Source organism: Passer domesticus, unplaced genomic scaffold (genome assembly GCF_036417665.1).
Source record: "Passer domesticus isolate bPasDom1 unplaced genomic scaffold, bPasDom1.hap1 HAP1_SCAFFOLD_150, whole genome shotgun sequence".
In the NCBI taxonomy this organism is placed as follows: Eukaryota; Metazoa; Chordata; class Aves; order Passeriformes; family Passeridae; genus Passer; species Passer domesticus.
In genome coordinates, this window is record NW_026989940.1 from 1 (window position 1) to 27,903 (window position 27,903).

General features: G+C 51.2%; 1 protein-coding gene across 1 annotated transcript in view; it reads left to right on the forward strand.

Annotated features, from left to right (window-relative positions):
* Window positions 1–128: 128 nt before the first annotated feature.
* Window positions 129–27,903, forward strand: part of GRIK5 (glutamate ionotropic receptor kainate type subunit 5) — a 36,967-nt gene continuing 9,192 nt past the window's right edge. The window contains 14 exon segments of the mRNA XM_064406176.1: window positions 129–274; window positions 3,058–3,223; window positions 5,052–5,149; window positions 6,865–7,030; window positions 9,487–9,665; window positions 10,584–10,637; window positions 11,951–12,112; window positions 13,402–13,554; window positions 15,479–15,583; window positions 16,239–16,346; window positions 18,084–18,278; window positions 20,742–20,855; window positions 22,502–22,611; window positions 24,315–24,488. Coding sequence (XP_064262246.1) covers window positions 155–274; window positions 3,058–3,223; window positions 5,052–5,149; window positions 6,865–7,030; window positions 9,487–9,665; window positions 10,584–10,637; window positions 11,951–12,112; window positions 13,402–13,554; window positions 15,479–15,583; window positions 16,239–16,346; window positions 18,084–18,278; window positions 20,742–20,855; window positions 22,502–22,611; window positions 24,315–24,488 — 1,904 coding nt within the window. The 5' untranslated portion in view covers window positions 129–154.

The following is a 27,903-nucleotide window of genomic DNA, read 5'->3' on the forward strand; positions in this document are numbered from 1 at the left end:
ATTTCGGGTAATTTTGGGGTAATTTCGGTAATTTTGGGGTAATTTCGAGTTTATGTCAGTTTCTTTGGGGAGGGGTCTCCCCCCTCCCCCCCCCCCCTCACCCCGCCCCTCCCCCCGCAGGCGGCCGGAGCCCCCCCCGCCCCTCCCCCTCCCGATGAGGAGGGGGCGATGCCGCGCCCCTCCCCCCCCGCGCTGCTGCTGCTGCTCCTGGCGGGAGCCGCGACCCCCGGGACCCCCCCCGGGACCCCCCCCGGGCCCCCCGCGCTGCGCATGGGTGAGAAACCGGGATTTCGGGAAAATTTGGGGGAATTTGGGGGTTTTGGGGGATTTTTGGGGGTTTTTTGGGATTTTTTTGGGTTTTTTTTGGGTTTTTTTTGCGTTTTATTTTGATTTTTTGTAATTTTTTGGGGGGGGGTTGGGGCTCTATTTTGACTTTTTAAAAAATTTTATTTGGGTTTTATTTTGGGGGTTTTTTGATTTTTTGGGGTTTTTTGGGGGTTTTTTTGGAGGTTTTTTGGGGTTCTTTTGGGTTTATTCTGGGTTTTTTGTTGATTTTTGGGGCTTTATTTTGATTTTTTTGTTTAATTTGGGTTTTATTTTGGGGGTTTTTTTTGGGATTTTTTGGAGGTTTTTTGGAGGTTTTTTTTTTTTTAATTTATTCTGGTTTTTTGCTGATTTTTGGGGATTTATTTTATTTTTTTTGTTTTATTTGGGTTTTATTTTGGGTTTTTTTTTTTGGTTTTCTGGCGGGTTTTTGGGGAGTTTGGGGGATTTTTGGTTTTTTTTCGGTTTTTTGTTGTTTTTTGGCACTTTATTTTGATTTTTTTTTTTTTTTTTTAGTTTTATTTGGGTTTTCTTCTGTTTTTTTTTTTGTTTTGGGGTATTTGGGGGTTTTTAGGGTTTTTTGGGGGGTATTTGGAGTTTTTTTGGAGGATTTTTTGGGTTTTTTTGGGTTTATTCTGGGTTTCTTGTTGATTTTGGGGCTTTATTTTGATATTTTTGTTTAATTTGGTTTTTATTTTGGGTTTCTTTTTTGTTTCTTGGGTTTCTTTGGGGAGTTTTTTGGTTTTTTGGTTTTATTTCGTTTTTTTGGGGGTTTTTTTGGTTTATTCTGGGTTTTGTGTTGATTTTTGGGGCTTTATTTTAATTTTTTTGTTTAATTTGCGTTTTATTTTGGGGGTTTTTTTAGGGTTTTGGGGTTTTTGGGGTATTTTCTTTATTTTAGGGGATACTTTTTGTTTTTTGGGGGGCGTTCGGGGGGATTTTGGGTTTTTATGGAATTTTTTGGGGGTTTTGGGGTTTTGGGGGGTTTGGGGTGAGATTTGGCGTTTTTGGGCTTTGGAGTTTGGGGGTTTTGGGGCGGTTTGGGATTTTGGGGGGTTTGGGGTTCTCGGGGGGTCACAGGGTCAGGGGAAGTTTGGGGAAAATTGAGGATTTCGGGGATTTTGGGGAAATTTTTTTGTGGATTTTTGGGGTAATTTTGGGGGGTTTTTTTGGGTCTTTTTGGGGTTTTTTGGAGTCTGGGGGTTTCCGGGGGTGCCCCAGCCCGCTGTGCCCCCCCCCAGCCGCCATCCTGGATGAGCGGGGGGGGTGGATTTTGTTCATTTTTGTTTCATTTTTGGGTCATTTTGGGTCATTTTTAGGCAATTTTTAGTTTTTTGGGTTTTTTTTGGGTTGATTTCGGGGTGTTTTGGGTCTGGGGGTTTCCGGGGGTGCCCGACCCCTCTGTGCCCTCCAGCCGCCATCCTGGACGAGCGGGGGGGGTGGATTTTGTTCATTTTTGGTTCATTTTTGGGTCATTTTGGGTCATTTTTAGGCAATTTTTGGTTTTTTGGGGTTTTTTTGGGTTGATTTCGGGGTGTTTTGGGTCTGGGGGTTTCCGGGGGTGCCCGACCCCGCTGTGCCCCCCCCCAGCCGCCATCCTGGACGAGCCGGGGGGCTGCGGGTGGGGGGCCTTGGTTAATTTTTGGGTCATTTTGGGGTAATTTTGTGGGGGTTTGGTGTTTTTTGGGTTTTTTTTGGGATTTTGGGTTTTTTGGGTTGATTTCGGGGTGTTTTGGGTCTGGGGGTTTCCGGGGGTGCCCGACCCCGCTGTGCCCCCCAGCCGCCATCCTGGATGAGCGGGGGGGGTGGATTTTGTTCATTTTTGGGTCATTTTGGGTCATTTTTAGGTAATTTTTAGTATTTTATTGGGGTTTTTTGGGGAATTCGGGTTTTTTTTTGGGGTGATTTCGGGGCGTTTTGGGTCTGGGGGTTTCCGGGGGTGCCCGACCCCGCTGTGCCCTCCAGCCGCCATCCTGGACGAGCGGGGGGGCTGCGGGCGGGGGGCCTTGGTTAATTTTTGGGTCATTTTGGGGTAATTTTGTGGGGTTTTGGTGTTTTTTGTTGGTTTTTTTGGGGGTTTTTGGGTTGATTTCGGGGTGTTTTGGGTCTGGGGGTTTCCGGGGGTGCCCGACCCGTCTGTGCCCCCCCCCAGCCGCCATCCTGGACGAGCCGGGGGGCTGCGGGTGGGGGGCCTTGGTTAATTTTTGGGTCATTTTGGGGTAATTTTGTGGGGGTTTGGTGTTTTTTGGGTTTTTTTTGGGATTTTGGGGTTTTTTGGGTTGATTTCGGGGTGTTTTGGGTCTGGGGGTTTCCGGGGGTGCCCGACCCCGCTGTGCCCCCCCCCAGCCGCCATCCTGGACGAGCCGGGGGGCTGCGGGTGGGGGGCCTTGGTTAATTTTTGGGTCATTTTGGGGTAATTTTGTGGGGGTTTGGTGTTTTTTGGGTTTTTTTTGGGATTTTGGGGTTTTTTGGGTTGATTTCGGGGTGTTTTGGGTCTGGGGGTTTCCGGGGGTGCCCGACCCCGCTGTGCCCCCCCCCAGCCGCCATCCTGGACGAGCGGGGGGGCTGCGGGTGGGGGGCCTTGGTTAATTTTTGGGTCATTTTGGGGTAATTTTGTGGGGGTTTGGTGTTTTTTGGGTTTTTTTTGGATTTTGGGGTTTTTTGGGTTGATTTCGGGGTGTTTTGGGTCTGGGGGTTTCCGGGGGTGCCCGACCCCGCTGTGCCCCCCCCCAGCCGCCATCCTGGACGAGCGGGGGGGGCTGCGGGCGGGGCGAGCGCCTGGCGCTGGCGCTGGCCCGCGAGCGCGTCAACGGCCCGGGCGGGGGGCGGCCCCCGGCGCGCCTGGAGGTGGACGTGTTCGAGCTGGCCCGGGACAACCAGTACGAGACCACCGACACCAGTACGGCACTGGGAGACACTGGTTTATACTGGGAGGGGTTTGGGAGTGGGATTGGGGCGGGTTGGGGGGCGCTGGTTTATACTGGGAGGGGACTGGGGGGCACTGGAGGTGGACGTGTTCGAGCTGGCCCGGGACAACCAGTACGAGACCACCGACACCAGTACGGCACTGGTTTATACTGGGAGGGACTGGGAGGGGTGTTTGGGGGGGATTGGGAGGGGTTTGGGGGGACTGGTTTACACTGGTTTATACTGGGGGGCACTGGAGGTCGATGTGTTCGAGCTGGCCCGGGACAACCAGTACGAGACCACCGACACCAGTACGGCACTGGGATAAACTGGGTTATACTGGGAGGGGACTGGGAGGGGCTGGGACACACTGGGAGGGGATTGGGAGGGACTGGGATAAACTGGGAGGGGTTTGGGAGGGACTGGGAGCCACTGGGGGGCACTGGTTTGTACTGGGGGGCACTGGAGGTCGATGTGTTCGAGCTGGCCCGGGACAACCAGTACGAGACCACCGACACCAGTACGGCACTGGGAGGCACTGGTTTATACTGGGAGACGCTGGGAGGGGTGTTTGGGGGGGATTGGGAGGGGTTTGGGGGACTGGTTTATACTGGTTTATACTGGGGGGCACTGGAGGTGGATGTGTTCGAGCTGGCCCGGGACAACCAGTACGAGACCACCGACACCAGTACGGCACTGGGAGGCACTGGTTTATACTGGGAGGGGTTTGGGAGTGGGATTGGGGCGGGTTGGGGGGCACTGGTTTATACTGGGGGGCACTGGAGGTCGATGTGTTCGAGCTGGCCCGGGACAACCAGTACGAGACCACCGACACCAGTACGGCACTGGGAGGGACTGGTTTATATTGGGAGGGGTTTGGGAGTGGGATTGGGGCGGGTTGGGGGGCACTGGTTTATACTGGGAGGGGACTGGGAGCCACTGGGGGGCACTGGTTTATACTGGGAGGGGACTGAGGGGCACTGGAGGTGGACGTGTTTGAGCTGGCCCGGGACAACCAGTACGAGACCACCGACACCAGTACGGCACTGGGAGGGGACTGGTTTATACTGGGAGGGACTGGGAGGGACTGGGATAAACTGGGAGGGGTTTGGGAGGGACTGGGAGCCACTGGGAGCCACTGGGGGGCACTGGTTTGTACTGGGGGGCACTGGAGGTCGATGTGTTCGAGCTGGCCCGGGACAACCAGTACGAGACCACCGACACCAGTACGGCACTGGGAGGGACTGGGTTATACTGGAGGGGTTTGGGAGTGGGATTGGGGCGGGTTGGGGGGCACTGGTTTATACTGGGAGGGGTCTGGGGGGCACTGGAGGTGGACGTGTTCGAGCTGGCCCGGGACAACCAGTACGAGACCACCGACACCAGTACAGCACTGGGAGGGACTGGTTTATACTGGGAGGGGATTGGGAGGAACTGGGAGGGGATTGGGATAAACTGGGATAAACTGGGAGGGGATTGGGAGGGACTGGTTTATACTGGTTTATACTGGGAGGGGACTGGGAGGGGTGTTTGGGGGGATTGGGAGGGGTTTGGGAGGGACTGGTTTATACTGGGATAAACTGGGAGGGACTGGGAGCCACTGGGAGGGGAAATCAGGGGGGATTTAGGGGAGCAAAAATACCAGTAAGGGACTGGGAGGGGACTGGGAGGTGTTTGGGGTTCAGGGTTCAGATTTGGGGGGATTTCAGGGGATTTGGGGTTCATGGGGTTTTCAGGGTTGGGTTTTGGGGTGGATTTGGGGTTCAGGAGGATTTTGGGGTTCAGATTTGGGGTTCAGGGGGATTTTGGGGTCCCCCCAGTGTGCCAGATCCTGCCCAAGGGCGTGGTCTCCGTGCTGGGTCCGGCCGCCAGCCCGGCCGCTGCGGCCACGGTCAGTCACATCTGCGGGGAGAAGGAGGTGAGCGACCCCAAAAAACCCAAAATTCACCCCAAAAACCACCTCGGGATCCCCAAAAACCCCAAAATTCACCCCAAAAAACCCATCCAGGACCCCCAAAAACCCCAAAACCCCAAATCCCCCCACCTCAGTCACATCTGCGGGGAGAAGGAGGTGAGCGACCCCAAAAACCCCAAAATTCACCCCAAAAACCACTCCAAAAGTCACCCCCAAAACACCCCGGGAACACCCCAAAATTGACCCCCCAAATCACCCCAAAAACCCCAAAAAATCACCCCAAAAACCCCAAATCCCCCCAATGTCCCCTCAGTGTCATTTTGGTGCTGATTTGAGGATTTTGGAGCTGATTTTTGGGCTGATTTTGGTGGTTTTGGTGCTGATTTTGCTGATTTCTGTGCAGATTTTGTGCTGATTTGGTGCTGATTTTGCCAATTTTGCGCTGATTTTGGTGCTAATTTTGCCTGTTTTGGTGTGATCTTGTGCTGATTTTGGTGCTAATTTTGTCCTGATTTTTCCGATTTTGTGCTGATTTCTGCTGATTTCTTGCTGATTTCGGTGCTAACTTTGCCTGTTTTGGTGCTGATTTTGATGCTGATTTCGGGGCTGATTTCAGAGGTTTTGGGCTAATTTTGGTGCTGATTGTGGGACTAATTTTAGGGCTGATTTCAGTGCTGATTTTGGGGATTTCAGGGTGGATTTTGAGATTTTGGTGCTGATTTTGGTGCGGATTTTGCTGATTTTGTGCTGATTTCATGGCTGATTTTGGTGATATTTCTGCGCTGATTTCGGTGCTGGTTTCGGTGCTGATTTTGATGATTTTTTGCTGATTTTGGTGCAGATTTTGGTGCAGATTTTGATGCTGATTTTGGGGATTTCAGGGCTGATTTCAGAGTGGATTTTGCCGATTTTGTGCTGATTTCTGTGCTGATATCGGTGCTGATTTGGTGCTGTTTTCTTGCTGATTTCTGTGCTGATTTCGACGCTGATTTTGCCTATTTTGTGCTGATTCCATGCTGATTTTGCCAATTTTGCGCTGATTTCTGTGCTGATTTTGTTGTTCTTGGTGCTGATTTTGGTGCTGATTTTGCGTTGACTTTGTGCTGATTTTGCGCTGATTTCTGTGCCAATTTTGGTGGTTTTGTTGCTGATTTTACCAGTTTAGCGCTGATTTTGGTGCTGATTTTGTGCTGATTTGGCCGATTTTGTGTTGATTCTGTGCTGATTTTGCTGATTCTGTGCTGATTTTGCCGATTCTGTGCTGATTTTGCCGATTTTGTGCTGATTTTGCTGATTTTGTGCTGACTGCATCCTGATTTTGCCAATTTTGCAGTAATTTCTCGCTGATTCTGTGCTGATTTTGCCAATCTGTGCTGATTTTGCCTATTTTGCACTGATTCCATGCTGATTTCACTGATTTCTCTCCGATTCTCTCTGATTCTGAGCTGATTTCACTGATTTCGCCCTGATTTCATCGATTTTGCCCTGATTTCACCAATTTTGCCCTGATTTTACCGATTTTGCCCTGATTTCTCTCTGATTCCCTGCTGATTTCACCGATTTTGCCCTGATTTCTCTCTGATTCCGTGCTGATTTCACCGATTTCGCCCTGATTTCTCTCTGATTCCATGCTGATTTCACAAATTTCGCCCTGATTTCACCGATTTCGCCCTGATTTCACCGATTTCACGCTGATTTGTGTCCGGTGCCACCCCCAGATCCCGCACATCCGCGTGGGCCCCGAGGACGCGCCGCGGCCGCCGCTGCTGCGCCTGGCGGCGCTCAGCCTCTACCCCAGCAACGAGGACGTGAGCCAGGCGCTGGGGGGGCTCCTGCGCAGCCTCCGCGCCCCCCCGGCCTCCCTCATCTGCGCCAGGGCCGAGTGTGAGACATCTATTATTGGGGATTTATTGAGGTTTTTCGTGATTTTTTGGGATTTTTTGGGGATTTATTAGGATTTAATGAGGATTTATTGTGATATATTGGGATTTATTGGGGATTTATTGCTTATTTATTTTGATTTATTGGGATTTATTGGTGATTTATTAGGATTTAATGGGGGTTTATTATGATTTATTGGGGTTTATTGGTGATTTATTGGGATTTATTAGGATTTATTGGTGATTTATTAGGATTTATTGGGGTTTATTGGTGATTTATTGGGATTTATAGGGATTTATTGGCATTTATTAGGATTTATTTGAGTTTATTGGTATTTATTGGTATTTATTGGGATTTATTGGGGATTTATTAGGGATTTATTGGTATTTATTGGTGATTTATTGGGACTTATTGGTGATTTATTGGGATTTATTGATGTTTATTAGTGATTTATTGGGATTTATTGGGGTTTGGGGGGATTAAGAGACATTTTCGGGCTAATTTCGGGGCTGATTTTGGGGTGGATTTGGGGGTTTTTGGGTCTCATTTTGGGTTTTTTGTGGCCAGTTTTGGGGCCGATTTTGGGGAAGGTTTTGTGGTTTTTGGGGCTGATTTTGGTGCTGATTTTGGGGCAGATTTTGGTGCTGATTTTGGGGCTGGTTTTGTTGATGATTTTGGGTCTGATTTCAGGGGGTTTTGGGATGATTTTGGGGCAGATTTTGGGGCTGATTTCAGGGTTTTTGTGACCGATTTTGGGGCTGATTTTTGAGCTGGTTTTGGGGTGATTTTCAGGGTTTTTTTTGGGTGGATTTCAGTGCAGATTTTGGGGCTGATTTCAGGGATTTTGTGACCGATTTCGGTGCAGATTTTTGGGGCTGATTTCAGGGATTTTGTGACCGATTTCGGTGCAGATTTTGGGGCTCATTTCGGGGTTTTTGGGGCTGATTTTGTGGCCGATTTCAGTGCAGATTTTGGGTTGAATTTCGGTGTTTTTGGGTCCCCAGGCCTGCTGTGTCTGGAGGAGCTCTCCGTGCGGGTCCCGGCTTTGTGGTTTTGGGGCTGATTTTGAGGTTTTTGGTGCTGAGTTTGATGCCGATTTTGGGGCTGATTTTGGAGTTTTTGGGCTCATTTTGCTGTCAATTTTGGTGCTGATTTTAGGGCTGGTTTTGGGGTTTTTGGGGCAGATTTTGGGGTGGATTTAGGGGCTGGTTTTTGGGTTTTTGATGCTGATTTTGGTGCTGATTTTAGGGCTGATTTTGGGGCTGGTTTTGGAGTTTTTGGGAGAGATTTTGAGGTGGATTTTTGGGGTTTGGTGCTGATTTTGGAGCTGATTTTAGGGCTGATTTTGGGCTGGATTTTAGTGGTTTTGGTGCTGGTTTTGGAGCTGATTTTTTTGCTGATTTTGGTGTTTCTGGGGCTGATTTCGAGGTGGATTTTGGAGCTGATTTCAGGGTGGATTTTGGGGCTGATTTTGGGTTGAATTTCGGTGTTTTTGGGTCGCCAGGCCTGCTGCGCCTGGAGGAGCTCTCCGTGCGCGTCCCGGCTTTGGGGTTTTGGGGCTGATTTTAGGGTTTTTGGGGCTGATTTTGGTGCTGATTTTGGTGCTGATTTTGGGGGTTTTGGGCTCATTTTGGGGTCAATTTTGGTCCTGATTTTTGTGCTGATTTTAGGGCTGATTTTTTTGAAGTTTTTGGGGGAGATTTTGGGGTGGATTTTGGGTATTTCGGGCTGATTTTTGGAGCTGATTTCAGTGCTGATTTTGGGGTTCTTGTGGCCGATTTTGGGGCTGGTTCTGGAGCTGATTTTGTGGCCAATTTTGGTGCTGATTTCAGGGTTTTTGCAGCTGATTTTGTGACCGATTTCGGTGCAGATTTTGGGTTGAATTTCGGGTTTTTTGGGTCGCCAGGCCTGCTGCGCCTGGAGGAGCTGGTGCGGCAGTTCCTCATCTCCCGCGAGTCGCTCTCCGTGCGCGTCCCGGCTTTGGGGTTTTGGGGCTGATTTTAGGGTTTTTTGGGGCTGATTTTGGTGCTGATTTTGGGGGTTCTGGGGCTAATTTTGGGGTGGATTTTGGGGCTCATTTCAGTGTTTTGGGGTGGATTTTTTTGCTGATTTTAGGGCTGATTTCAGGTATTTTGGGGTGGATTTTGGGGCTGATTTCAGGGGGTTTGTGACCGATTTTGGGTTTTTTTTCTGACGGATTTTGTGGCTGATTTTTGAGCTGGATTTGAGGTGAATTTTAGGGGTTTTGTGACTGATTTTGGGATGAATTTTGGGGTTTTTTGCGGTGGATTTCATTGCAGATTTGGGAGCTGATTTCAGGGGGTTTGTGACCGATTTTGGTGCAGATTTTGGGGCTGATTTCGGGGTTTTTGTGACCGATTTTGGAGCTGATTTTAGCTATTAAGGGGTGGATTTCGGTGCAGATTTTGGGTTGAATTTCGGGTTTTTTGGGTCGCCAGGCCTGCTGCGCCTGGAGGAGCTGGTGCGGCAGTTCCTCATCTCCCGCGAGTCGCTCTCCGTGCGGGTCCTGGACGCCGAGCAGGACCCGACGCCGCTGCTGAAGGAAATCCGCGACGACAAAGTGCCGACCATCATCATCGACGGCAGCGCCGCCACCGCCGGCCTGGTGCTCGCCAAGGTCGGGGCCTTCGGGGCGTTTCGGGGCGTTTCGGGGCGTTTTGGGGCATTTTGGGGCGTTTTGGGGGGCTTGGGGCGGTTTTTGGGAGTTTTGGGGTGGTTTTGTGTTGATTTTTGGCAGTTTTGTGCTGATTTTTTGGGAATTTTGTGTGGGTTTTTGGGAGTTTTGTGTTGGTTTTTGGGAATTTTGTGTGGATTTTTGGGAGTTTTGTGTTGGTTTTTGGGAATTATGTGTTGGTTTTTGGGAGTTTTGTGGCATTTTTTTTTTGTCGAGTTTTGGGAGTTTTGGGGTGGTTTTGTGTTAATTTGGAGAGTTTTGTGCCAATTATTGGGAGTTTTGTGGGGTTTTTTTTTGTCAATTTTTGGGAGTTTTGAGGTGGTTTTGTGTCAGTTTTCAGGAGTTGTGTGTGGATTTTTGGGAGTTCTCTGTGGATGTTTGGGAGTTTTGCATCAATTTTTTGGGAGTTTTGTGTCAATTTTTTGGGAGTTCTCTGTTGATTTTTTGGGAGTTTTTTGTTGATTTTTGTGGCGCTTTTTTTGATTTTTGGGAGTTTCAGGGTGTTTTTTTTTTTTGTCAATCTTTGGGAGTTTTGTGTGGATTTTTGGGAGTTCCGTGGCTTTTTTTTGTTGATTTTTTTTTTTTTTTTAAATTTTGGGGTGGTTTTGTGTTGATTTTGGGATGGTTTTGTGTTGGTTTTTAGGAGTTTCGGGTTGGTTGGCTGGATTTTGGGAGGATCGAGGGGATTTGGGGGATTTTGAGGGGTTTATTGGGATTTGGGGGTGATATTTTTGGGTTTTGAGTTTTTTTTTGGGATTTGGGAGTTTTTTGGGAGGGGTGATTTTTTTTTCGGTTTTTGGGGATTTTGGGGTGATTTTTTGGGGGATTTGGGGGGGTCAGACCCACCCTGGTGCCCCCCAGGCCTCGGAGCTGGGGATGACGTCGACGTTCTACAAATACATCCTGACCACCATGGTGAGTGACCCCTGAGTGACCCAAAATGGTCCCAAATGACCCCAAAATGACCCAAAATGGCTCCAAATGACCCAAAGGGACACAAAAAGACCCAAAATTACCCAAAATGACTGCAGGACTTGCTGGTGCTGCGGCCATTGTGACCACAATGACCCCAAATGAATTTCAGTGACCACAATCAGCCCCAAAATGACCCAAAATGGCTCCAAATGACCCAAAGTGGCCCAAAATGACCCAAAATGGCTCCAAATGACCCAAAATGGCCCCAAAATGGCCCAAAATGACCCAAAATGACCTTGATGACTGCAGGACTTCCTGTTGCTCCGGCCACTGTGACCACAAGTGACCCCTTGACCACCCATTGCCCGAAATGACCTAAAATGGCTCCAAATGACCCAAAATGGCTCCAAATGACCCAAAGGGACACAAAAAGACCCAAAATTCCCCAAAATGACCTCAGGACTTCCTGCTGCTGCGGCCATTGTGACCACAGTGACCCCAAATGAATTTCAGTGACCACAATCAGCCCCAAAATGACCCAAAATGGCTCCAAATGACCCAAAGTGGCCCAAAATGACCCAAAATGGCTCCAAATGACCCAAAATGGCCCCAAAATGGCCCAAAATGACCCAAAATGACCTTGATGACTGCAGGACTTCCTGTTGCTCTGGCCACTGTGACCACAAGTGACCCCTTGACCACCCATTGCCCGAAATGACCTAAAATGGCTCCAAATGACCCAAAATGGCTCCAAATGACCCAAAGGGACACAAAAAGACCCAAAATTCCCCAAAATGACCTCAGGACTTTGCGCTACTGTGGCCATTGTGACCACAGTGACCCCAAATGAATTTCAGTGACTACAACCAGCCCCAAAATGACCCAAAATGGCTCCAAATGACCCAAAAATGACCCAAAATGGCTCCAAATGGCCCAAAATGACCGAAAATGACCGCAGGACTTCCCGCTGCTGTGGCCATTGTGACCACAGTGACCCCAAATGAATTTCAGTGACCCCAAACAGCCCCAAAATGGCCTCAAAATGACCCAAAATGTCTCCAAATGACTAAAACGATACCAAAATGACCAAAATGACCCAAAATTGCCCAAAATTCCCCGAAATGACCGCAGGACTTCCCGCTGCTGCGGCTGGACTCGCTGCCGGCCGCTCCGGCCACCGTGACCACAGTGACCCCTTGACCACCCATTGCCCGAAATGACCCAAAATGGCTCCAAATGACCCCAAATGACCGAAAATTGCCAATTGCCCAAAATGACCGAAAATTGCCCAAAATGCCCCGAAATGACCGCAGGACTTCCCGCTGCTGCGGCTGGACTCGCTGCCGGCCGCCCCGGCCACCGTCCTGGGCTTCTCCATGTTCAACACCAGCCACCGCTTCTACCCCGAGTTCGTGCGGAGCCTCAACATGTCCTGGCGCGAGAGCTGCGAGCTGGGGCCCTACCCCGGCCCCGCGGTGAGGGGGGACCCCAAAAACCCCCGGGGACCCCGAAAAACCCGGGGCGGGGAGGGGGATTTGGGGGGAAAGGCAAAAAATTCCGGGAGAAACGGTGAAAAAATGGGGGAGGGACGAAGGGTTTTGGGAACTGTGAAAATTGCAAAAAAACTGGGGAAAAAAGTCTGGGGAAGTGGAAAATTTGGGGGGACCCAAAAAGCCTGGAAATTTTGGGGGGGAACACAAAAAAATAGGGAAGGAAATTTGAAAAAATGGGGAAAAATGGAAAGGTTTGAGGGCGTGCCAAAATCGTGAGGATTTTTGGGGGAACTGTGAAAATTTGGGGGTGAAAGTCGCCAAAAATTGGCAGGAATGCCCTCAAAAAAAAATGCAGGGAATTGGAAAATTTGGGGGACCCCAAAAACCCCCGGGGACCCCGAAAAAACCCGGGGCGGGGAGGGGGATTTGGGGGGAAAGGCAAAAAATTCCGGGAGAAACGGTGAAAAAATGGGGGAGGAACGAAGAGTTTTGGGAACTGTGAAAATTTGGGGGTGAAAGTCACCAAAAATCAGGAAAAAAAATCTGGGGAAGTGGAAAATTTGGGGGACCCCCAAAAACTTGGAAATTTTGGGGGGAACACAAAAAATCGTGGAAGGAAATGGTGAAAAAATGGGGGAGAAACAGAAAGTTTGAGGGAATGATAAAATTTTGGGGGTCTGGGGGTGAAAATCAAAGGTGGGACCCCAAAACTTGGGGGATATCCCAAAAACCTGGAATGGACCCCAAAAATCTCTGAGGAACCTCAACAATCGTGGGGAAAAAATGACAGAAAATTGGAAATTTGGAGTTTCAGAGAACCCGAATCCTTGGGAATTTTTGGGTGGGGATTTGGGGACCCCAGACCCTCTTGGAGGACCCAAAAATTGGGGGGAGACCCCAAAAATCTTGGAGGAACCCCAAAAATCTTGAAGGGACTCAAAAATCAAGGGGAAAAAAATGACAAAAAATTGGAAATTTGGAGTTTCAGAGAACCCGAATCCTTGGGAGTTTTTGGGCGGGGATGTGGGGACCCCAGACCCTCTTGGGGGACCCCAACACTGGGAGGAGACCCAAAAAACCTTGGACGAACCCCAAAAATCTTGGAGGGACTCAGAAATCAAGGGAAAAAAAATGACAAAAAATTGGAAATTTGGAGTTTCAGAGAACCCGAATCCTTGGGAGTTTTTGGGTGGGGATTTGGGGACCCCAGACCCTCTTGGGGGACCCCAGACCCTCTTGGGGGACCCCAAGAAGGCCCGGATTCCCCGCAGCTGTCGGCGGCGCTGCTGTTCGACGCCGTGCACGTGGTGGTGGGCGCCGTGCGGGAGCTGAACCGCAGCCAGGAGATCGGGGGGCGGCCCCTGGCCTGCGCCGCGCCCGGGATCTGGCCCCACGGCACCAGCCTGATGAACTACCTGCGCATGGTGAGGGGCGCCCCGAAAAAACCAAAAAAAACCAAAAAAACACCCCAAAAACAACACCGAAAACCCGGCGGGAATACCCCAAAAAAAACCCCCTAAAAACAACTCCAAAAACAACGTCAAAAACCCCCAAAACAACCTCAAAAACCCATAAAAACAACCCCAAAACCAACCCCAAAAGCAACCCCAAAACCAACCCCAAAACCAACCCCAAAAATGACCCAAAAAAACCCCAAAACAACCTCAAAACCCCCCCTAAAACACCCCAAAAACAACCTCAAAAAACCCAAAAACAACCTCAAAACCCCTAAAAACAACCCCAAAAACCCCGGAGACAACCCCAAAACCAATCCTGAAAACAGCCCTAAACCCCCTGAAAACAACCCCCAAAACAACCCAAAAACAACCCCAAAAATGACCCAAAAAACCCCCAAAACAACCTCAAAAACCCCTAAAAACAACCCCAAAAACCTAGTGGAAATACCCTAAAAAAAATCCCTCAGAAACAACCCCAAAAAACCCTGCAAAAAACAACCACAAAAAAAACCCCAAAACAACCCTGAAAGCAACCCCAAAAACCCCCCAAAAAAACCCAGAAACAACCCCAAAACCAACCCTAAAAACCTGGCGGGAATACCCCAAGAAACCCTCGAAAAACAACCCCAAAATCAACCCCAAAAACCCTGAAAACAACCCCAAAACTTCTGAAAAGAACCCAAAAAAACCACCCAAAAACAACCCCAAAAACAACCCCAAAAATGCCCCCAAAAACTGTAAAAACAACCCCAAAAACAACAGAAAAATCAACCACAAAAATACCCCAAAACAACCTGAAAAAAACCCCGAAAACAACCCCAAAACCAATCCTGAAAACAGCCCCAAACCCCCTGAAAACAACCCCAAAAACAACCCCAAAACCCCCCAAAAAAACTGTAAAAACAACCGCCAAAACAACCCCAAAAACCCCGAAAACAACCCCAAAAACAGCCAAAAAATCAACCACAAAAATACCCCAAAACAACCCTGAAAAAAGTCCCCAAAAACCCCAAAAACAACCCCAAAAACAACCCCGAAAACAAACTGGACAACAACTCCAAAAAACCCCAAAAACAACAGCTCCAATTTGGTATTTTTGGGGTATTTTGGGGGGATTTTTGGGCATTCTGGGTGGAATTTAGGGTGGATTTTTTTGGGTGGATTTTGGGGTATTCCGGGGTGAATTTTTGGGGGTGTATTTTGGGGTATTTTTTGGCTGTATTTTTGGGGTATTTTTAGGTGTATTTTTAGGGGTGTTTTGCAGGTATTTTTGGGTGGATTTGGGATATTTTGGGGGGTGCGTGTTTTGGGGTATTTTTGGTGTTTTTAGTGGTATATTTTGGGGTATTTTTTGTATATTTTAGGGTATTTTTGACTGTGTTTTGGGTGTATTTTTGGGGTGGTTTTAGGGGTATTTTTTGGGGTGTTTTGCATGTATTTTTGGGTGGATTTTGGGGTGTTTTTGGGGGTGTGTTTTGGGGTATTTTCGGTGTATTTAGGGGTATATTTTGGCTGTATTTTGGGGCATTTTTGGTGATTTTAGGGGTATATTTTGGCTGTATTTTGGGTATATTTTGGCTGTATTTTGGGGTATTTTTGGTGGATTTTGAGGGGGATTTTGGGGAGGATTTTGGCTGCATTTTGGGTATATTTTGGCTGTATTTTTGGGGTGTTTTTGGTGTCTTTAGGGGTGTATTTTGGGTATATTTTGGCTGTATTTTTGGGGTATTTTTGGTGGATTTTGAGGGGGATTTTGGGGAGGATTTTGCCTGCATTTTGGGTATATTTTGGCTGTATTTTTGGGGTATTTTTGGTGTCTTTAGGGGTGTATTTTGGGTATATTTTGGCTGCATTTTTGGGGTGTTTTCGGGGCATTTTGGGCGCGTTCCAGGTGGAGTACGACGGGCTGACGGGGCGCGTGGAGTTCAACAGCAAAGGGCAGCGCACGAATTACAGCCTGAGGGTGCTGGAGAAGGGCCGGGACGGGCACCGGGAGGTGAGTGACCCTGAGTGACCACTGACCACTGACCAGTGACCCTGAGTGACCACTGAGTGACCACTGACCACTGACCAGTGACCCCTGAGTGACCACTGAGTGACCCTGAGTGACCCTGAGTGACCACTGACCACTGACCACTGAGTGACCCTGAGTGACCCCTGAGTGACCACTGAGTGACCACTGACCACTGACCAGTGACCCCTGAATGACCACTGAGTGACCACTGGGTGACCCCTGAATGACCCTGAGTGACCACTGACTGATCCTGAGTGACCACTGAGTGACCACTGAGTGACCCCTGAGTGACCACTGAGTGACCCTGAGTGACCACTGACCAGTGAGTGACCACTGAGTGACCCTGAGTGACCCCTGAGTGACCACTGAGTGACTGTGAGTGACCACTGACCACTTACTGACCCTTAGTGACCTTGAGTGACCACTGAGTGACCCTGAATGACCATTGGGTGACCACTGACCTCTGACTGATCCCCAGGCCCCCCCACCCCTTACCCCTAAGTGGCCCCGCCCCTGACTCTGTGGCCCCGCCCCTGACACCGTGGCCACACCCCTGACTCTGTGGCCCCGCCCCTGATTCTGTGGCCCCGCCCCTGACTCCGTGGCCCCGCCCCTGACGCCCTGGCCCCGCCCCCAGGTGGGCGTGTGGTTCTCGAACCGGACGCTGGCCATGGACGAGGCCACGCTGGCCCTGAACGCCTCGGACAGCCTGGCCAACAAGACCCTCATCATCACCACCATACTGGTCAGCACTGGGGGCACTGGGGGGCACTGGTTTATACTGGGAGGGACTGGGGGGGAGTGGGAGGGACTGGGAGGGGCTGGGAGGGGACTGGGAGGGGATTGGGAGGGACTGGGAGGGACTGGGAGGGACTGGGAGGGGAGTGGGAGGGACTGGGGGAGGATTGGAGGGGATTGGAGGGGATTGGGAGGGGACTGGTTTATACTGGGATGAACTGGGAGGCACTGGGTTATACTGGGGGGGACTGGGAGGGGGACTGGGAGGGACTGGGAGAGACTGGGAGGGGATTGGGAGGGACTGGGGACTGGGAGGGACTGGGAGGGGATTGGGATAAACTGGGAGGGGATTGGGAGGGGATTGGTTTATACTGGGAGGGACTGGGAGGGATTGGGGGGAATAGGAGGGGATTGGAGGGGATTGGGAGGGGACTGGTTTATACTGGGAGGGGATTGGGAGGGACTGGGAGGGGCTGGGATAAACTGGAATAGGCTGGGAAGGGATTCAGTTAAACTGGGAGGGACTGGGATAAACTGGGAGGGAATTGGGAGCACTGGTTCCCATCAGGGTCTCCATTTGGGATCCCCATTGATCCCCCATTGATCCCTATTGATTTCCCATCGATTTCCCCATTGATCCCCCATTGATCCCATTGATCCCAATCGATTTCCCCAGTGGTTTCTCCCCAAATTCTCCCACCCCACTGACCGACCCCAAACCCCAAACCCCAAATGTGACCCCAAACCCCAATGACTGACCCCAAACCCCGATAACTGACCCCAAACCCCAAACCCCGATAACTGACCCCAAAACCCCGATAACTGACCCCAAACCCCAAACCCCAATAACTGACCCCAAACCTGAAATGTGACCCCAATTACTGACCCCAAACCCCGATAACTGACCCCAAACCCCACAGGAGAACCCGTACGTGATGCGGGTGGGCGGCGCGGGCGGCCCCGAGCGCTACGAGGGGTTCTGCGTGGACACCGATTCCCAAACCCCAAACCCCGATAACTGACCCCAAACCCCAATAACTGACCCCAAACCCCAATGACTGACCCCAAACCCCGATAACTGACCCCAAACCCCGATAACTGACCCCAAACCCCAAATCCCCCATTCCAGGAGAACCCGTACGTGATGCGGGTGGGCGGCGCGGGCGGCCCCGAGCGCTACGAGGGGTTCTGCGTGGACACCGATTCCCAAACCCCAAACCCCAATAACTGACCCCAAACCCCGATAACTGACCCCAAACCCCGATAACTGACCCCAAACCCCGATAACTGACCCCAAACCCCGATAACTGACCCCAAACCCCAAATGTGACCCCAATTACTGACCCCAAACCCCAATGACTGACCCCAAACCCCACAGGAGAACCCGTACGTGATGCGGGTGGGCGGCGCGGGCGGCCCCGAGCGCTACGAGGGCTTTTGCGTGGACACCGATTCCCGAACCCCAAACCCCAATAACTGACCCCAAACCCCGATAACTGACTCCAAACCCCAATAACTGACCCCAAACCCCAAACGTGACCCCACAGGAGAACCCGTACGTGATGCGGGTGGGCGGCGCGGGCGGCCCCGAGCGCTACGAGGGCTTTTGCGTGGACACTGCAGTGACCATTCCCAAACCCCAAACCCCGATAACTGACCCTAAACCCCAATGACTGACCCCAAACACCAATAACTGACCCCAAACCCCAATAACTGACCCCAAACCCCAAACGTGACCCCACAGGAGAACCCGTACGTGATGCGGGTGGGCGGCGCGGGCGGCCCCGAGCGCTACGAGGGCTTTTGCGTGGACATGCTGCGCGAGCTGGCGGCGCTGCTCAAGTTCCGCTTCCACATCAAGCTGGTGGAGGACGGGCTCTACGGGGCGCCCGAGCCCAACGGCTCCTGGACCGGCATGGTGGGCGAGCTCATCAACCGGGTACGGGAACAACCCCACAAGGAAAACCCCATAAGGGAAAAACCCCGTAGAGAAAAACCCCATAGAGGAAATCCTATAGACGAAAATTCTGTAACAGAAATCCCATAAGGGAAATCCCATAAGGAGCCCAGCGGCTCCTGGACCAGCATGGTGGGCGAGCTCATCAACCGGGTACGGGGCCAGCACGGAAACCCCATAGAGAAAAATCCCATAAAGAAAAACCCCATAGAAAAAAATCCCATAAGGAGAATCCCATTGGGAAAAATCCCGTAAGGGAAATCCCATAATGGATATCCCATACAGAAAACCCCACAAGAAAAAAACCGTAAGGAAAATCCCATAAAGGAAATCCCATAATGAAAATTCTGTACAGAATATCCCATAAGGGAAAAATCCCAAAACGAAAATCCCATTGGGAAAATTCCCATTGGGAAAATCCCATTGGGAAAAATCCCATAAGGAAACTCCCATTGGGAAAAATCCCATAAGGAAAATCCTATTGGGAAAAACCCCATAAGAAAAATCCCATAGGGAAAAATCCCATAGAGAAAAATCCCGTAATGAAAATCCCATAAGGGAAATCCCATAAGGAGCCCAGCGGCTCCTGGACCGGCATGGTGGGCGAGCTCATCAACCGGGTACGGGAACAACCCCACAACGGAAAAACCCCATAAGGGAAAAACCCCGTAGAGAAAAACCCCATAGAGGAAATCCTATAGACGAAAATTCTGTAACAGAAATCCCATAAGGGAAATCCCATAAGGAGCCCAGCGGCTCCTGGACCAGCATGGTGGGCGAGCTCATCAACCGGGTACGGGGCCAGCACGGAAACCCCATAGAGAAAAATCCCATAAAGAAAAACCCCATAGAAAAAAATCCCATAAGGAGAATCCCATTGGGAAAAATCCCGTAAGGGAAATCCCATAATGGATATCCCATACAGAAAACCCCACAAGAAAAAAACCGTAAGGAAAATCCCATAAAGGAAATCCCATAATGAAAATTCTGTACAGAATATCCCATAAGGGAAAAATCCCAAAACGAAAATCCCATTGGGAAAATTCCCATTGGGAAAATCCCATTGGGAAAAATCCCATAAGGAAACTCCCATTGGGAAAAATCCCATAAGGAAAATCCTATTGGGAAAAACCCCATAAGAAAAATCCCATAGGGAAAAATCCCATAGAGAAAAATCCCGTAATGAAAATCCCATAAGGGAAATCCCATAAGGAGCCCAGCGGCTCCTGGACCGGCATGGTGGGCGAGCTCATCAACCGGGGTACGGGAACAACCCCACAACGGAAAAACCCCATAAGGGAAAAACCCCGTAGAGAAAAACCCCATAGAGGAAATCCTATAGACGAAAATTCTGTAACAGAAATCCCATAAGGGAAATCCCATAAGGAGCCCAGCGGCTCCTGGACCAGCATGGTGGGCGAGCTCATCAACCGGGTACGGGGCCAGCACGGAAACCCCATAGAGAAAAATCCCATAAAGAAAAACCCCATAGAAAAAAATCCCATAAGGAGAATCCCATTGGGAAAAATCCCGTAAGGGAAATCCCATAATGGATATCCCATACAGAAAACCCCACAAGAAAAAAACCGTAAGGAAAATCCCATAAAGGAAATCCCATAATGAAAATTCTGTACAGAATATCCCATAAGGGAAAAATCCCAAAACGAAAATCCCATAGGGAAAATTCCCATTGGGAAAATCCCATAGGGAAAAATCCCATAAGGGAAATCCCATCCCAGTCCTGACCCCCCATTTTGGTTTTTTTTTTGGGGTCTCTGACCCCTATTTTGGGGTTTTTTTGGGGGTTTTTTTTGGGGGTATTTTTTGGGATCTCTGACTCTCCGTTTTTCAGGATTTTAGGGGTTTTTTTTGGGGGGTCCCTGACCCCCATTTTTGGGTTTTTTTGGGGTCCCTGACCCCCTGGTTTTGGGTTTTTTTTGAGGTCCCTGATCCCCCTTTTTTTGGGGTTTTTTTTGGATTTTTTTTTTGGGGGTATCTGATCCCCGTTTTGGGGGGGGTTTTTTGGGGTCTCTGATCCCCCATTTTTAGGATTTTTTGGGATCTCTGACCCCCGTTTTTGGGGTTTTTTTTTTGGTTTTTTTAGGGTCCCTGACCCCCCGTTTTTGGGGTTTTTTTGGGATCTCTGACTCCCCGTTTTTTGGCGGTTTCTGACCCCCCGTTTTTGGGGTTTTTTTTTGGATCTCTGACCCCCGTTTTCGGGGTTTTTTTTGGGATCTCTGACCCCCGTTTTGGGGTTTTTTGAGGTATTTTTTTTGAGGTCCCTGACCCCCTGTTTTGGGTTTTTTTTGGGGTTTTTTTTTGGGGTCTCTGACATCCGTTTTGGGGTTTTTTGGGGTATTTTTTTGGGGTCCCTGACCCCCTGTTTTTGGGGTATTTTTTTGGGGTCCCTGACCCCCATTTTTGGGGTTTTTTTGGGGTCCCCAGAAAGCCGACCTGGCGGTGGCCGCCTTCACCATCACGGCCGAGCGGGAGAAGGTGATCGACTTCAGCAAGCCCTTCATGACGCTGGGCATCAGCATCCTCTACCGCGTGCACATGGTACGGGATTTGGGGTTTTTGTAGGGTTTTTGTGGGGTTTTTATAGGATTTGGGGTTTTTTGGGGGTTTTTGTAGGGTTTTATGAGGTTTTTATAGGGATTTAAGGGGCTTTATGGGGTTGGGATCTGGGGTCTGGGCATCAGCAGCCTCTACTGCGTGCACATGGTACGGGATTTGGGGTTTTTGTGGGGTTTTTGTGGGGTTTTTGTAGGGTTTTTATAGGATTTGGGGTTTTTATGGGGTTTTATGGGGTTTTTATAGAGATTTAAGGGGTTTTCTGGGGTTGGGGTTTGGGGTTTGGGGTCTGGGCATCAGCATCCTCTACCACGTGCACATGGTACGGGGTTTGGGGTTTTTGTGGGGTTTTTTTAGGGTTTTTATAGGATTTGGGGTTTTTATGGGTTTTTTGTGGGGTTTTATGGAGTTTTTGTGGGGTTTTCTGGGGTTGGGGTCTGGGGTCTGGGCATCAGCATCCTCTACCGCGTGCACATGGTACGGGATTTATGGGATTTGGGGTTTTTGTGGGGTTTTTGTAGGGTTTTTATAGGATTTGGGGTTTTTGGGGGTTTTTATGGGGTTTTATGGGGTTTTAATAGGGATTTAAGGGGTTTTGTGGGGTTGGGGTCTGGGGTCTGGGCATCAGCATCCTCTACCGCGTGCACATGGTACGGCGTTTGGGGTTTTTGTGGGTTTTGCGGGGTTTTTATAGGATTTGGGGTTTTTATGAGGTTTTTGTATGTTTTTATGGCATTTTCTGGGGTTTTCTGAGGTTGGGGTTTGGGGTTTGGGGTCTGGGCATCAGCATCCACTACTGCGTGCACATGGTACGGGATTTATGGGATTTGGGGTTTTTGTAGGTTTTTTATAGGGTTTTTATAGGATTTGGGGTTTTTATGGGGTTTTTGTGTGGTTTTATGGGGTTTTATGGCGTTGGGGTTTGGGGTGGTTTTTTGGTTTTGGGTCGGTTTTGGTTTCAGGGCAGTTTCGGGGCAGTTTTTGTTTCAGGTTGGTTTCAGGTTGGTTTTGGGTCAGTTTCATTTTGGTTTTGGGTCAGTTTTAGGGTCAGTTTTGGGGCAGTTTTGGGGTCAGTTTTGGGGTAGATTTGGGGCAGTTTTCTCTCAGTTTTGGGGCAATTTTTGGGGTCAGTTTCGGGGCAGTTTTGGGGCAGTTTTTGGGGTCAATTTCGGGGCAGTTTTCTCTCAATTTTCTTTCAGTTTTGGTGCAGTTTTCTCTCAGTTTTGGGGCAGTTTTTTTGGGCCAGTTTTGGGGCAGTTTTAGGGTCAGTTTTTGGTAGATTTGGGGCAGTTTTCTCTCAGTTTTTGGCCAGGTTTGTCTCAGTTTTGGGGCAGTTTTCTCTCAGTTTTGGGGTCATTTTTTGTGTCAGTTTTGTGTCATTTTTGGGGTAGATTTGGGCCAGTTTTCTCTCAGTTTTGAGTCAGTTTTTGGGGTCAGTTTCGGGTCAGTTTTGGGGTCAGTTTCGGGGCGGTTTTCATGCAGTTTTAGGGTCACTTTTGGGGCAGTTTTCTCTCAGTTTCGGGGCAGTTTTGGGGTCAGTTTTGGATCATTTTCGGGGCGGTTTTCACGCAGTTTTAGGGGGGTCTCCGGGCCCGCTGCCAGCGCGGGGGTCTCACTCGGCGTCCCCCCAGGGCCGCAAGCCGGGGTATTTCTCCTTCCTAGACCCCTTCTCGCCGGCCGTGTGGCTCTTCATGCTCCTGGCCTACCTGGCCGTCAGCTGCGTGCTCTTCCTGGCCGCCAGGTGAGGGGGGACGCCCCAAAACGGGGCCCCGGAATTGGGGGGAGACACCCCAAAAAATGGCCCTGGAACTGGGGGGGACACCCCAAAAAAAAGGGAGGGAGGAGGCGAAAATCCCGGGAAAACACCCCCAAAAAACCCTGGAAACGCCCCAAAATGGGGTCAAGAATTGGGGGGGGATGCCCCAAAATGGGGCTGAGAATTGGGGGGTGACACCCCAAAAAACAGCCCCGAAAAAGGGAGGGAGGAGCGGCAAGGAGGAGGGAAAAATCCCGGGAAAACTCCCCCCAAAAAACCCCCGAAAACGCCCCAAAACAGGATCGAGAATTGGGGGGGGACACCCCAAAATGGGGCCCCGGAATTGGGGGGGGGGACACCCCAAAAAACGGCCTCAAAAAAGGGAGGGAGGAGGCGAAAATCCAGGGAAAACTCCCCCCAAAAAAACTGGAAATGCCCCAAAATGGGGTTGAGAATTGGGGGAAGACACCCCAAAATGGGGCCCCAGAACTGGGGGGGACACCCCAAAAAACGGCCCCAAAATAAAGGGAGGGAGGAGCGGCAGGGAGGAGGCAAAAATCCAGGGAAAACTCCCCCAAAGAAAACAGCTCCCAAAAAATTAATTTTGGGTGGTCTCAGGTTAATTTGGGGTGGTCCCAGATTAATTTGGGGTGGTCCCAAATGGGTTCGGGGCGGTCCCAAATTAATTCGTGCTGGTCCCAGACTAATTAGGGGTGGTCCCAGATTAATTAGGGGTGGTCCCAGATTAATTTGGGGTGATTCCAGATTTATTTAGGGTGGTCCCAGAATATTTTGGGGTGGTCCCAGATTTATTTTAGGTGGTCCTAGACTAATTAGGGGTGGTCCCAGATTATTTTGGGGAGGTCCCAGATGGGTTCGGGGTGGCCCCAAATTAATTCGTGGCGGTCCCACATTATATTAGGGGTGGTCTCAGAATAATTTGGGGTGGTCCCAAATTATTTTGAGGTGGTCCCAAACGGGTTCGGGGTGGTCCCAAATTAATTCATGGCGGTCCCAAATTAATTTGGGGTGGTCCCAGATTTATTTTGGGGTGGTCCCAGATTAATTTGTGCTGGTCCCAGACTAATCAGGGGTGGTCTCAGATTATTTTGGGGTGGTCCCAGATTAATTAGGGGTAGTCCCAAATTAATTCGTGCTGGTCCCAGACTAATTAGGGGTGGTCTCAGATTAATTTGGGGGGTCCCAGAGGAGGTTCAGGTGACCCGTGTGGGTTTGGCATAGTCCCAAATTAATTAGGGGTGGTCTCAGGGTAATTTAAGGTGGTCCCGGATTAATTAGGGGTGGTCCCAGATTAATTAGGGGTGGTCCAAGATTAATTTTGGGTGGTCCCAAAGGAGGTTCAGGTAATCCTAGGTGGGTTCGGGGTGGTCCCAAATTAATTTTGGGTGGTCCCAGATTATTTTGGGGTGGTCCCAAATTAATTTGTGGTGGTCCCAGATTATTTTGGGGTGGTCCCAGATTAATTAGGGGTGGTCCCAAATTAATTAGGGGTGGTCCCAGCTGGGTCCAGGTAATCCTAGGTGGCTTCGGGGCGGTCCCAAATTAATTCATGCTGGTCCCAAATTAATTTGGCCCAACCCCAAACGATTTGGGGGGCTTCACCCACGGGTCCCCCCCACCCCCCCCACACCGGGGGGGGGGTCCCGACCCTCCTTTGTGCCCCCCAGGCTGAGCCCGTACGAGTGGTACAACCCGCACCCGTGCCTGCGGGAGCGCCCGGGGCTGCTGCAGAACCAGTACACGCTGGGCAACAGCCTCTGGTTCCCCGTGGGGGGCTTCCTGCAGCAGGGCGCCGAGGTGCTGCCCCGCGCCCTCTCCACGCGCTGCGTCAGCGGCGTCTGGTCAGCACCCCAAATTCGGGGGGATTTCGGGGGGATTTGGGGGGATTTGGGGCGATTTGGGGCGATTCGCGGAGGTTTTAGCGGGGTTTCAGGGGCGTATGGGGAGCTTTGGGGGGCATTGGGGGTGGTTTGGGAGGGGTTTGGGAGGATTTGGGGGGATTTTGGGGGAGTTTTGGGGGTGTTTGGGGGATTTGAGGGGGATTTGGGGTGATTAGAAGGGGATTTGGGGTGATTTGATGGGATTTGAGGGGGTTTAATGGGGGTATTGGGGGTGTATGGGGAGCTTTGGGGGGCATTTGGGGTGGTTTGAGAGGATTTGGGAGGGGTTTGAGAGGATTTGGGGATGTTTCAGGGGGATTTGAGGGGGTTTTGGGGTGTTTTGGGGGATTAGAGGGGGATTTGGGGTGATTTGATGGGATTTGTGGGGGTTTCGTGGGGGTTTGGGGGTGTATGGGGAGGTTTGGGGGGCATTTGGGGAGGTTTGGGAGGGGTTTGGGAGGATTTGAGGGGATTTGGGGAGGTTTTGGGGGTGTTAGAGGAAGTTTAGGGGGGATTTGGGGAGGTTTTGGGTGGATTTGGGGAGGTTTGGGGGCATTTGGGGCGGTTTTGGGGGGATTTGGGGAGGGGGGCTTCCTGCAGCAGGGCGCCGAGGTGCTGCCCCGCGCCCTCTCCACGCGCTGCGTCAGCGGCGTCTGGTCAGCACCCCAAATTCGGGGGGATTTCGGGGGGATTTGGGCGGTTTTGGGGCGATTTGGGGCGATTTTATGAGGATTTGTGGGGGTTTCGTGGGGGTATTGGGGGTGTATGGGGAGGTTTGGGGGGCATTTGGGGTGGTTTGGGAGGGGTTTGGGAGGATTTGGGGGGGTTTGGGAAGGGTTTGAGAGGATTTGGGGATGTTTCGGGGGGATTTTGGGGGGTTTTGGGGTGTTTCGGGGGGATTTGGGGTGATTTGATGGGGTTTTGTGGGGGGTTTGTGGGGGTATTGGGGGTTTATGGGGAGGATTTGGGGGGAATTTGGGGTGGTTTGGGAGGGGTTTGAGAGGATTTGGGGGGGTTTGGGGAGGTTTTGGGGGTGTTTGAGGTGGATTTGGGGCTGTTTGAGGGTGTTTGAGGAGGTTTTGGGGGTGTTAGAGGAAGTTTAGGGGGGATTTGGGGAGGTTTTGGGTGGATTTGGGGTGGATTTGGGGAGGTTTGGGGTGCATTTGGGGAGGTTTGGGGGTGTTTGGGGCGGTTTTGGGGGGATTTGGGGATGGGGGGCTTCCTGCAGCAGGGCGCCGAGGTGCTGCCCCGCGCCCTCTCCACGCGCTGCGTCAGCGGCGTCTGGTCAGCACCCCCACATTCGGGGGGATTTTGGGGGGTTTTGGGGGGATTTGGGGCAATTTGGGGCGATTCGCGGAGGTTTTAGCGGGGTTTCGTGGGCGTATGGGGAGCTTTGAGGGGCATTTGGGGTGGTTTGGGAGGGGTTTGGGAGGATTTGGGGGGGTTTGGGGGTGTTTTGGGGGTGTTTGGGGGATTTGAGGGGGATTTGGGGTGATTAGAGGGGGATTTGGGGTGATTTGATGGGGTTTTGTGGGGGGTTTGTGGGGGTATTGGGGGTGTATGGGGAGGATTTGGGAGGGATTGGGGGGTTTTGGGGGGTTTTGGGGAGGTTTGGGAAGGGTTTGAGAGGATTTGGGGGGATTTTGGGCGAGTTTTGGGGGTGTTCGAGGCAATTTGAGGGGATTTGAGGGGATTTGGGGCGATTAGAGGGGGATTTATGGGGGGTTTTGTGGGGGTGTTGGGGGTGTATGGGGAGGATTTAGGGGGAATTTGGGGTGGTTTGGGAGGGGTTTGAGAGGATTTGGGGGTGTTTGGGGAGGTTTTGGGGGTGTTTGAGGAGGATTTGGGGCTGTTTGAGGGTGTTTGAGGAGGTTTTGGGGGTGTTTGAGGAAGTTTAGGGGGGATTTGGGGAGGTTTTGGGTGGATTTGGGGTGGATTTGGGGAGGTTTGGGGTGCATTTGGGGAGGTTTGGGGGGCATTTGGGGCGGTTTTGGGGGGATTTGGGATGGGGGGCTTCCTGCAGCAGGGCGCCGAGGTGCTGCCCCGCGCCCTCTCCACGCGCTGCGTCAGCGGCGTCTGGTCAGCACCCCAAATTCAGGGGGATTTCGGGGGGTTTTGGGGTGTTTGGGGGGGATTTGGGGCAATTTGAGGGGATTTTGTGGGGGTTTTGGGGGTGTATGGGGAGGATTTGGGAGGGATTTGGGGGGTTTTGGGGAGGTTTGGCAGGGGTTGGAGAGGATTTGAGGGGATTTGGGGAGGTTTTGGGGGTGTTAGAGGAAGTTTAGGGGGGATTTGGGGAGGTTTTGGGTGGATTTGGGGAGGTTTGGGGGCATTTGGGGCGGTTTTGGGGGGATTTGGGGAGGGGGGCTTCCTGCAGCAGGGCGCCGAGGTGCTGCCCCGCGCCCTCTCCACGCGCTGCGTCAGCGGCGTCTGGTCAGCACCCCAAATTCGGGGGGATTTCGGGGGGATTTGGGCGGTTTTGGGGCGATTTGGGGCGATTTTATGAGGATTTGTGGGGGTTTCGTGGGGGTATTGGGGGTGTATGGGGAGGTTTGGGGGGCATTTGGGGTGGTTTGGGAGGGGTTTGGGAGGATTTGGGGGGGTTTGGGAAGGGTTTGAGAGGATTTGGGGATGTTTCGGGGGGATTTTGGGGGGTTTTGGGGTGTTTCGGGGGGATTTGGGGTGATTTGATGGGGTTTTGTGGGGGGTTTGTGGGGGTATTGGGGGTTTATGGGGAGGATTTGGGGGGAATTTGGGGTGGTTTGGGAGGGGTTTGAGAGGATTTGGGGGGGTTTGGGGAGGTTTTGGGGGTGTTTGAGGTGGATTTGGGGCTGTTTGAGGGTGTTTGAGGAGGTTTTGGGGGTGTTAGAGGAAGTTTAGGGGGGATTTGGGGAGGTTTTGGGTGGATTTGGGGTGGATTTGGGGAGGTTTGGGGTGCATTTGGGGAGGTTTGGGGGTGTTTGGGGCGGTTTTGGGGGGATTTGGGGATGGGGGGCTTCCTGCAGCAGGGCGCCGAGGTGCTGCCCCGCGCCCTCTCCACGCGCTGCGTCAGCGGCGTCTGGTCAGCACCCCCACATTCGGGGGGATTTTGGGGGGTTTTGGGGGGATTTGGGGCAATTTGGGGCGATTCGCGGAGGTTTTAGCGGGGTTTCGTGGGCGTATGGGGAGCTTTGAGGGGCATTTGGGGTGGTTTGGGAGGGGTTTGGGAGGATTTGGGGATGTTTCAGGGGGATTTTGGGGGAGTTTTGGGGTGTTTTGGGGGATTTGAGGGGGATTTGGGGTGATTAGAGGGGGATTTGGGGTGATTTGATGGGGTTTTGTGGGGGGTTTGTGGGGGTATTGGGGGTGTATGGGGAGGATTTGGGAGGGATTGGGG